We start from the raw sequence: 11799 nt of genomic DNA, 5'->3' as shown, positions 1-11799 counted from the left end.
CGAGGGCGACGCTTTTCAATAGTGGACGCCAAAGGACCACATTTAGGGACGGCCATATGGTATGCTTGCTGGAAGCCGCCACAATCACCATGGTTGACACTATTTAGCAACGCTTCTGAAAATGTCGCACTGTACTATTTTTCTGTAGTGTGACAGTTTTCTTTAAATCTTGAGATGATGGGTTTCGCTTGATTGTCAACATACTTAAGCGGATGACGTTGTCTCTCTGTGGAGAAGCACTATGCATCTTGTTGTTGTAAGTTTAAACACAGCTCGAGTTTTGGCTCGTTTTTTTTTTTTTTTTTTATTATTATTATCCAAATCTCAAGGTTTCCTATTCTTCTCTCAGCAAGGTAGATAATAGTATTTAATATATAAGTAGGATGATGAAAAATATATAAGATATGTCTTGACATTGGTGTGGTTAGGCAATGATGATTGATTTACTCCTTCAGCTTGGCATGTAAATAGAAGTGATTTTCTTAAACCTTAGAAAGATTGATCACTAGTATGGCTTTTACTTCACTTCTGCACAGGCATCCCATTTCCTTTTCCTCTCATTTATCTATGTTCCACTTCCTCTCTCTCTCTCCTCCCTCATTTCTTCTCATGATCCTCTATCTTCGTTCTCTCTCTCTCTGTTTTTTTTTGGTTAAATTGATCCTCTATCTTCGTTTTGGCGCCCCTAGATTTTTGATATTTCGTCCTTTCCTTATTTGGCTATCAGTGAGGCTCTAAAATTTGCTTCAGACGAACCAAGTTGCAGATGCCTTACCTTAAATGCACAACCACTTATCTCTTCTTCTTCTTCTTCTTCTTCTTCTTCTTCTTCTCCTTCTTCATGTTTTTGTCAGCTTCTTCACTTCATTCTATGAAATGAAAGTGCAATGTCCACATAAGATTTCAAGTGACCGAAACAATCCCACACCCCAGGCGGTTGTCATGTCGTTTTGTTGGGGGGGGAGCCATGGTGAGGTCGTGAGTCAGAAACCACGAGCTCTGCCTAGTCAACACCGCTCGAGTTTTTAGCTGGTTTTGGATTCAAATCTCAAGCTTTCTAGGTTATCTTTTTTTTCACCAAAGACAGTCGATCTTTTTCGCTCCTTTCAGGCTCAACAAGATGAATAATATGATATGTCTTGGTATTGGTGTGCTTAAGCATGCAAGTAAAAGTGATTATCTGCAACTTTAAATGGGGGAAGAATTGTATGCATGACTTCGCTTCTGCGCATAAAACACGTCCCATTTTGTATTCCTCTTATCGATCTATATTCCCCCTTTTTTTTTCCTTCTCACTCTTGTTCCTCCTTTTCTACTCACACTCATCTTCTTTTTTTGAGCCTTTGGGTTTTCGATTTCTTGTCCTTCGCCTATTTAACTGTCAATATGATCCTCCAAAATCTGCTTCGGGCTATCCAATTCGCAGATGCTTGGCCCTAAACGCAACCTCTCATCTTGTCTTCATCTTTGCGTCTTCATCAGCTTCTTCAATTGATTCTGTGAAAGTGCAGAGTGCACGTAAACTTTGCTTTCAGGTGCCCGACACGGCTTGTCATGTCGTGTGGCAGGGGGACATGGCGACTCCGTGAGTCCAGAAACCACGACCTATGCCCGGTTAAGTACATCATGCAATCTCAATGATCTGTAAATGTTTACTTGCTAATTGCAACTACACTATGCGCCTGCTCTACTGGTGGAGCTAATAGGACAATATGTCCGCACCGTGTGAATGGGTATGATAGTGACATGCGAATGCACGTTTTGTCCCTGTGTGAGCTTATTAGCTCTGGCTCAGTCTCTTGCTCTGTTCGTCTACTAGTTGGGGCTGATTGCTACGTATATCTGAAAAATAAAATTACAATACCACCTATATTGGACTGTGTTGGGAGACTGGTGGCCTTACCAGTACTAGGCATTCTACGAAGCGGGCAAGAATGGACAGCTGAAGAGGTAATTATTAAGTTGTCATTTACTAAAGGTTTCGATATTTAGCTAAGCTAAAACTCTGTTTCTGAATGCAGGAAGATTGGCGATTCTTTTAATAGCATGAGACTCTGTTTCAAATATCACAATCAGGTGGCTTATATTTCAAAGTATGCAACAGGAAATTTCACTGTATGTTTTCCACCAATCATAGCCACGTATATCATGTTATACGTAGTTGTGCATGCATTGCCTTTGAAAGGATTCGGACACTAAGCGGATGGAAATATTTGAGGCCCACCATGCATGTTTGTTATGAGTATAAATGAATTTGATATTTGAATTTTGAAATGGGTATTTCGAATGTTGCCAATACATAAAATTCTGTCAATTTTGTAGGATGAGTTTGAGAAGATCCGAGAAAACCAAGGGGTTCTTGATGATGACGGGAATTGCATTCCCACCACCCAGCTCACGGAGGTGAAAATGTTGGCTATGGTAGCTGGGGGGCCGGAACAAGAATGGTCGTATTTTTGGGTTGAGCTACCTCGCCGACTTACCCTCATCCGGTCTTGCAAGTGACCTCGCCGGCTCCTCCCATTAATTTGAGGAGGAAATCGATAATATGAGGAGGACGGTCGATGAGCTTAATGCGACCATGCTAGTGCAGGTAGAGCACGAGAGAAACCTAATGATGGTGAGAGCTGAAGAAGCTCAGAAGGAGCAACAAGTCGACTCTGAAACTCTTGGACGAACAAAAGAAGATGTTTGCCAATCTAGCAAAACATTTGGGCAGGTCAAAGAAAAAGCAGCATTCATCTGAGACACCAATAATGCCTGGTGACTCCAAGGGGATCCCCCTGCACGATTCTCAAGCCGACAATGATAGCGATGAGGATGAAGATAGTGTAAGTGATACTGATGATGATGGTGTTGGTGACACTGATGATGGTGATGATGGCCATTAGGCGTGTTCCATTCGACTTTTAGTTTATTAGAAATAGTGATATGCTATGGTTTGCGATGGTGTTAGGTATATCGGACATGTGGATGGTTTTTACTGTCTTGTTTCATTTTGTGGAAGAACTAATTCATGTGGAATATGTTGGACGCATGTAGATTGTTGGTTATGAATGTCTGGATTTGTTGTCAGTTCAGCTTTTGATTATGGTACATTATGCATTTAATTTGTTTCTATTTTTCTCTTTCAATTTCTAGATAGAGACGGCTAATCCCATCTCATTTTTCTCATACCAGAGGCGGAAGTGAGATTGAGAATTTCCATCTCTTGTTAGAGACAGAAAACTCCGTATCTTTCCACCCTTCTAGAGACGGAAACAGAGACGGAAATTTCAGTCTCGAAGTTAGAGACAAGAAACTCCGTCTATCTATCCATCCCTCTAGAGACAAAAACATAGACGGAAATTTTTGTCTTAAAGTTAGGGATGGTAAAAGCTGTCTCCCTTCTCGTCTCTATAGAGTCGGAAGTTGAGAGGAATTTTCTCATCTCTAATTTGATACATAAAACTTCGTATCAAATTCCGTCTCACAAGAGACGGGAATCGAGACAGGAATTTCTATCTCTACTTGTTGAGACGGTTTGTTCCGTATGTGTGCCCTCAATGTCATAGATGATGGTCAAGACGGAAATGTCCGTCTCAAATAAAGAGATGGCAATTTCCATCTCAAAAAGTCCGTCATTACGCATCATGAGACAAAATTTTCCATCCCAAATTTTGCAATGGGGACTTTGGAGACGAAGCAATTGAGATAGAAAATATCGTCTCTATAATGTGTGGGGACGAAGTTGTCTGGCTCAAATGTTGTCTCTATGGGGCTAAATTTTTATAGTGTCACATGGGCTTTGTCTTCGTCAGTCTTCTAATCTTCAAATCACCGCCTAGACTAATGCAGATTGGGTTGAGTGTCCAAACACTTGTCAGTCCACAACTGGATATGCCACTTTTGTTGGCCCAAATCTGATTTCCCGACGGTCTAAAAAGCAACCTACGGTGTCCAAAAACTCAACTAAAGCCGAATATTGAGCTCTTGCCTATGTAGTTGTTGAAACCTTGTGGCTTCCACAACTAATTCTTGATATAGGGCTTCACTCACTGAGCCCAATCATAGCGTGTTGTGACAACATTACTGCCACGTATGTGGCTGTCAATCCGATTCAACAACAACGATTGAAGCACATTGTTGTAGACTACCACTTCATTTGAGAACGGATTCAATGAGGAGACATACTTGTTCGCTACGTTCTCACATCTTCTCAACTAGTGGATATATTCACCAAGAATCTCTCTGTTTCATTGTTGCAATCCCATTATGGTAATGTGTCTACGCCTCTAATAGATTGAGGGGTGTATTATAATATATTTCGGAGATTCTTGCCATAGTTAGGTGATGTCCATACCATGTATAAATGCAAAATCACTCTGTATTCTTGAGATTATAAATATAAAATGTGCCAACCCCTATTGGATCAAGGCAGCCACTATTCACACCACACGCTTCTCCCCAGCTTAATTAGAACATTATTGATCACGAGAACACAATATATGTACATATCCCTGATTGCCCTTGAATGGAATACGGATTTGTATGATCATATATGAATTCTAGTTCTTTTTTGACCATATATAAATTATAGTTCTAGCTATTATATCTATATATCACCTCCCTTAGACAATCTGAGTAGCACCGCTGGTTGCCGCCAGACGGGGATGCAAGCTGGTATCATCCGTGTAAGCTTCATGCTTGGTTGAATCATATAACTCCCCATCACCCCACAGTGCATATGCTTCCTCACCGTGCACGGCATCATCCCCGATGAGCAGTTGCTCGTCGGGCATCCTTAGTGGCATCACCAAGCCTATCACCACACAGATGATGGACGTGACCACGATGTTCCACCCAATGATAAATGCGCCGCCGGCCAGCTGTTTCGCGATCTGCACCCTGCCTGATCTACCATAGACGCCTCCTCTGGAGTTGGTGACCGGCAGGAAGAGGGCACACAGCTCAGGCTCAGCAAACAAGCCCGTGAGGATACCTCCCAGGTAGCCGGCGACGGCGTGAGTGTGGAAGACTCCGAGGGTGTCATCGATTTTCTGAAGAAGGGACCACCTCTTGTGCACGACCATCATAGTGAACCACGGGACACTTCCCGATAGGATTCCCATGATAATAGCAGCCCACCCCTGAACAAGCCCTATATATATATACATGCATATAAATATATAACATATGTATGGAGGTAATAAAATTATTTGCTTATATATATAGAGAGAGAGAGAGAGAGGGAGAGAGCCAGGACTAGGAGAGAGTGTATGTGTAGTATACGTACCTGCACCGGGAGTGATGCAGACAAGGCCAGTGATCATTCCTTGGACAGCTCCGACGACGGAAGGTTTCTTGAAGAATAAGACATCGAGCCAAGTCCATACCAGAAGGCTTGTTGCCGCGCATATGTTGGTGTTCAGGATGGCCATTGAAGCATCAATGTTGGCGGTGTAAGGGTCTCCGCCGTTGAACCCAGCCCATCCCATCCACAGCAACCCTGCCCCTGCCAACGTCAACAGCACGTTGTTGGGTGGAAACCTCTCCCTGTCCTTTGCTGACCTCGGCCCCACCTATATATATATATATACATAAAATCCCATACTTATTGGAGCCGGCCGTCCCGTGTGATTGATCATCGTCCCATATAATGTATACATACATACATGTCAAGTTCGCAAATCAAAAGAACCAATCTAGTCGATTTTTTAATAATTAAGTTACATCAAAGTAGGACAAATTAGTAAAGCAAGTATGTACCCAGTAAGTAGCAGTCAAGCCGGCAATCCCAGAGGAAAGGTGGATGACGTAACCCCCGGAGTAGTCCATGACGCCCCAATGGAAGAGGAAGCCTCCGCCCCACAGGCTGAACGCCCCGACAGTGTAGGAGAAGGTGAGCCATAACGGTACAAACATCATCCATGCCTTTATATTCATCCTGCCAAGCACCGATCCAGCTAGCAATATCACTGCTATGGCTGCAAACACGCACTGGAACCACACCATGGATGCCATGGGGAAGTACGGATTCACCATTGGTGTCTCCACGGACCCGTCGTGGTGGTAGTGGGTAGTCTCGGGCAGGGCGGCCTGCTTAATGAGAAACTTCTGGCCTAGGGCAAGGTCGGCCTTGCCCCAGAAGGGGAGGAGCTTGTCCCCAAAGGACATCTTGTAGGCCCAGGACACCCAGCAGATGACCACGGCAGAGAAGGCATAGAGGGCCATGAAGGCCGAGTTCACGGCCCACTTCTTCTTCACGATGCTGCCGTACAGGATCACCAGTCCCGGCATGCTCTGCAGCCCGACCAGGGTGGCTGATATTAGTTGCCATGCGTTGTCCCCTTTGTTCAGCCAGTCAGGAACCGCTGCTGATGTCCATGCCTGGTAGGCCACCGGCACCGGGTTCGGCGGTGGAGCAGCTGCAGCCATTTAATTTCTCAATCTCTCGCTCGATCAAGAAGTAGTGTAGTGTGTCTGTTTTGGAACTAGGTAACTGCAGGGATTTGATGATATGAATGGGGCGGCAAGGTTTGGGCGGGGGTTTAGCTTGGGAGGTGATGAATAGAAATGAACAATGTTCGATAACTTATATTTACATTAATGTGATTGATATATTACTGTTAAATATTGAATAAAAAAAGAAAATTACTAGGATTGAATTTGCCATGCAATGTATTTAAATGGAAACTCCTGCCCATAAATCACAAATTTAAAAATTGGACGACTTACCATAAAATAAAAGTAAAAATTGCAAGTCGCCGTACAACATTCGACCAATTTTAAGGATGAAAAAGAAAGAAACAACTGTGATTCAAGTCTTAATAAGGTGGAGTAGTATTGATGGTAACACGGAAAGACTGCGCTAGTAAATAGACGTTTCTGACAACATACATGATTCTTAACTTAGGAAAATTGTAGTTGCACGGGGGAGAATTGAACCCGTGACGCGAAGGCAACTCCACCAAGCTAACTCCACCAAAAAATAATTTGCCCTCATCGAACTAATTGACTTAATTGATATATTTAAGCTAACAATATATATGTATAATTTTACGTACAATTTTTTCTCCCTTTATATGGTACTTAAAATAATATGTGAATAAGCTAGGAGTTGAACAAAGCTGTGCTGATATACATGGTTGTGAGAATCGCAACTTGAATCATAGAATCATACGATTCTACATTCGAGAGGTGGCTAGCGATTCCAATTCCATGGCATGAGTCAGGAAGGTAGGATCATGGCCGAATTAGGAGGAGAATCGTATGGCTTGTTTGGTTTCATAGTAGGATTTTAAAATCTTACTTTAACCTAATTCTATCCACAACAAAACAAATAACTTATACAAAGTCAAAGGGTGGGCCTCATTTATACCATTCTTTTTCCACAACAAAACAAAATAACTCATACAAAGTCAAAGGGTGGAACCCATTTATACCACTCTTTTTCAAAATCAAAATCTGATTTTAAAATCTTACTTTGAAACCAAATGCAGCAGTAGAATCGAGTCGATTCTACGATTCTGGTTTCAACCCAAAGTCGGGCCAAGATTCTCGTTTCATCCCAAAATAGGGCCTAAGCCCAGCCCATAGCAGCCCAACCTTTTTTTTTCTTCCCCCCTTTGCCGTTATTATAGGGCTTGCCTCCCAATTTGTTTCGATATGCAGAAAGTTTCCGAGAAAATCTTGATGTACGAAGGGGCAGATAGAATTGTGGTTGCCGACTGTACAACTTATAATGCTAGTGGGATCATCATGAAGCCCTCGAGACTCGATACTGCCTTTTGTTTTCCCACTTCCCATTGTGGGTCTAAATGACTCCGCCTTTGAAAAACTCGTGTCCTACTACGATTTCTACAAGGTGACTAATTTCGTGAACATTCCTACATCCTTTAAAGCATTTTCTTTCTTATATACCGACTGAATAATCTCTGGCTGGAATTGTGTAGAAATCCTCAATGACAGATATTGAAGAGCGAAATTGTCCCAGATCCTGCTGCTCCTGTGACCGCTTCCTTCTCTTCACGTGGACCAAACGCGATCACTCCTGATATGTGAAGGTATGCATAATTTTCTAAGCGATTCCGAATGTCATAACTTGTAGCAACCTTTGTGGCTATCATACTTATTTTATGCCTCAAGTAATGCTTGTAGCCAAATGTAAATGCCCTTGGCATAGATATTTTGGCTGCACATCCTCCAGACATGCCACCAACGGAAGGGAATCATAGGAGTGTAAAGTTCAATGTAACTTCTATTATCTCTGACATGAGATTTGATATTGATGAGGTAGAGCTAGTTGCCTTGTGGCCTTTTGCTTATGGACCTTAGTCGAGTAGTTTGAAGAAACCTGTAGGTGCTTATAGATCTTAGGGAAAGAAGATAGTTGAAGAAAGGACAGTGTATTGGCTGAATCCTCACTCACTGTGTAATGTGAAATCCATTAGAATAAATAGCGTTGTACAGAATTCTAAGTATGTAAACTAGTTCTAAGTATGGAAGCTATCTATACATGACTAAAATACATGATCTGTACATGGTAAGCCATAATGACATATATTCATGCTAATCTTCTTTACTACTCCCCCGCAAGTCGAACGGGAACTTCGCCACGTGAAGCTTGGAGTGGATGTCGGCAAAGCGAGAAAAAGATAAGCCTTTAGTGAGTGCATCAGCTAGCTGATCATCGGAATTAATGAAGCGAACATATAGTTGCTTGTGCATGAAACGCTCCCGCGCAAAGTGATAGTCAATCTCAACGTTCTTGGTCCGAGCATGAACTATGGGATTCGCCGTAAGATAAATCACAGAGATATTGTCATACCAAAGAGTCGGAGGGTGACACTGTGAAACCCCGAGTTCCTGAAGTATAGACTGGAGCCATAGAATCTCAGTAGTGGCATTGGCGAGACTCTTGTACTCAGATTCAGTACTCGATCGGGTGACTATCCTCTGCTCTTTGGAGCTCTAAGAGACGGGATTGGAGCAAAAAACAACAAGCCACTGACAGATCGACGATCATTAGGGTTACCGGCCCAATCAACATCAGAAAAACCATGAATAAATGAGATAGAACCTGAACGAATATGAAGACTGTAGGTAATTGTACTCTTGAGATATCATAGGATATGTTTCACCGCCATCCAGTGAGCAGTAGTTGGACAGTGCATAAATTGACAAACCTGATTTACCGCATAGGCAATGTCAGATCTGATGAGCGAGAGATACTAAAGGCTGCCGACCACACTCCTATAGAGAGAAGGATCCTCAAAAGGATCCCCATTATGAAGAGAAAGTCGGGATCTTGAGGAGACCGGAGAGCTGATAGGCTTGCACTCCAGCATAGAAGTGCGAGTTAGGATATCATGAATATACTTGGACTGTGTGAGATAGAGTCCAGTATCATCAGTGCGAGCCTCTATCCCAAGAAAGAAGTGAAGAGGACCGAGGTCCTTCATGGCAAATTCATGTTGTAATGCAGTAATTATGGAATGAAAAGGAGCACTTGGGGTTCCCGTTAGGATGATATCATCAACATAGACGAGAAGATATATAAGATAATTAGGTCCTCGGAGAATAAACAGCGAGGGATAAGCTTTGGAATCTGAAAACCTCTCTGAAGATAGGTGTTGAGACGCTGGATCCAGGCTCGGGGAGCTTGCTTGAGTCCATACAGAGATTGACGGAGTCGACAAACATGATTAGGACGAGAAGCATTGATGAAGCAGGGAGGTTGAGACATATAAACCTCCTCAGTGAGATGCCCATGAATGAACGCATTCTTCACATCCAATTGTCGAATCGGCCACTGAGAGGAGACAACAATAGAGAGAACTGTCCGAATGGTAACCGACTTGATGACTGGACTAAATGTCTCTGAATAGTCTACTCCTTCTCTCTGATTAAAACCCTTTGCCACCAATTGAGCCTTATAGCGATCGATGGTACCATCGGCCTTCTATTTAATGCGATAAACCCATTTGCAGCCAACTACATTTTGAGCAGGAGATGGTGGGACAAGATCCCAGGTATGATTATGGAGTAATGCCATATATTCTTCTTCTATTGCTGCCCGCCAAGCAGAGTGTTTACGAGCCCATGCAAAAGTCTGAGGTTCCTGCAAGGCAGCGAAAATAGAGAAAGCAGAATGATGGCGAGATATAGTAAACCGAGGAGGAGGCAGAGTACCATCTTTAGACCGTGTCATCATCCTGTGAGTATTCTGAGGAGCAGGTACAACATCGTTACCCACAGTATCCTCAGTCGGAACTCCAGACTCAGTGGATTGGTCATGAATTTCAAAAGCTGGAACATGCAACTCAAGAGGTAGGGTGGCAGGACCACTAGGCTCATGAAATGGCATAGAACAGATGTAGGAATGGGAATATAAGTGAAAGTGTTACTTGAAGAGGAGGGGATAGACATACCAGTAGCAAGTGCGGGGCCAGAAGAGGACCGACTGGCATCCACTGAGATAGGGCCACCTGTCCTGAAAAGAAAGGAATGTTCATGGAAAACAATTTGAGTGGATAGGAAGATGAGACCAGTGAGAGGATTCAAACATCGATACCCTTGATAATAGTAAAGATATCCAAGGAAGACATATGGCTGAGATCAAGGTTCTAACTTATGATGTGTGTAAGGTCGAAAGTAAGGATAACAGAGACACCCAAACACTCGTAAATTAGAGTAATCAGGTGGACTACCATGCAGTTCCTCGAAAGGAGATTTGAAACCAAGAGATTTCGTAGGTAACCTGTTAATAAGGTATATTGTTGTTTCGAAGGCAAAATCCCAAAATTTAGGTGGAATGGAAGAGTGAAAAAGTAATGTGAGTCTCATATCAACGATATGACGGTGTTTGCGTTCAGCAAAGCCGTTTTGTTGAGGAACATGAGGGCATGAGATATGGTGAAAGATACCGTTGTTCTGCAATTCAGACAGAAAATTTGTAGAGAGAAACTCTTTTGCACCATCTGATTGAAAATACTTGATTCGATGTCCATGAAGATTCTCAATTTGAAGACGAAATGCTCGAAAGACACTAAGTGCATCAGATCGAGATTTAAGAATGTAAAACCAGGAGTATTTACTGTAATCATCAAGGAAGTGAATATAATAATGATGACCAGTATGCAAAATGATTGGTGCAGGACCCCAAATATCAGTATGAACAAGCTCAAAAGGAGATGTGCTTGTATGAAAAGTTAGTGGAAAAGAGTTATTTATTAATTTTCCTTCCTGACAAGCAGAACAAATATGACCAACTTGATCATTATTAAGAGAACAATAAGTACGTAAAGCACGACGAATTATGGGAAAGGATGAGTGCCCAAGGCGTTGATGCCATAAGACACTAGACCCGGACACAAAGAGATGAGCTTGAGGACGGTCAATGCGCCTGCTTCTCAGGTGGAAATGGTAGAGTCCATCTTTAACTGGGCCACGCAAAAGCTCTTGGCGTGTATGACGATCCTTCACAATGAAACAGTTTGGGTGAAACTCAAAGAAACAAGTATTATCTTTGGCAAATTTGGAAATGGAAATGAGATTTTTGGAAATAGCAGGAGCATAAAGTATGTGATTCAGATGTAAAGGCCGTGAAGGAAGTTTGATGGTAGAAGAACCAGAGGCTAAAACTGGGAGAGATTTACCATCACCCACAAAAAGATGATCAGAACTTTGATTATCATCACGAACACTGAGATTAGAAATATCTGACGTCACGTGATGTGTGGCTCCTGAGTCCATATAACAGTCTAGATCATAAAGTGCCGGCGAGGATCCATAGGCCAGATGAACTTGAGGCCCAGA

General features: G+C 42.6%; 1 protein-coding gene and 1 long non-coding RNA gene across 2 annotated transcripts; one reads left to right on the top strand and one right to left on the bottom strand.

Annotated features, from left to right (window-relative positions):
- The first annotated feature begins 560 nt into the window (after positions 1-560).
- Positions 561-3058, top strand: LOC116210471. Its single transcript, XR_004157505.1, has 3 exons — positions 561-1950; positions 2022-2093; positions 2323-3058. It is a non-coding gene; the product is annotated as an uncharacterized LOC116210471 (long non-coding RNA).
- Positions 3059-4360: 1302 nt separating this feature from the next.
- LOC116211787 (ammonium transporter 3 member 1-like) lies at positions 4361-6521 on the bottom strand. The gene is made up of 3 exons (XM_031546302.1): positions 5749-6521; positions 5276-5561; positions 4361-5140 (listed from the first exon to the last, which is right to left on the bottom strand). The coding sequence occupies exons 1-3, from the start codon at positions 6415-6417 to the stop codon at positions 4611-4613; spliced, it is 1485 nt and encodes a 494-aa protein (XP_031402162.1). The 5' UTR covers positions 6418-6521; the 3' UTR covers positions 4361-4610.
- Positions 6522-11799: the final 5278 nt, after the last annotated feature.

Source organism: Punica granatum, chromosome 6 (assembly GCF_007655135.1).
Source record: "Punica granatum isolate Tunisia-2019 chromosome 6, ASM765513v2, whole genome shotgun sequence".
Lineage (NCBI taxonomy): Eukaryota > Viridiplantae > Streptophyta > Magnoliopsida > Myrtales > Lythraceae > Punica > Punica granatum.
This window is presented reverse-complemented; position numbering and strand designations above follow the sequence as displayed.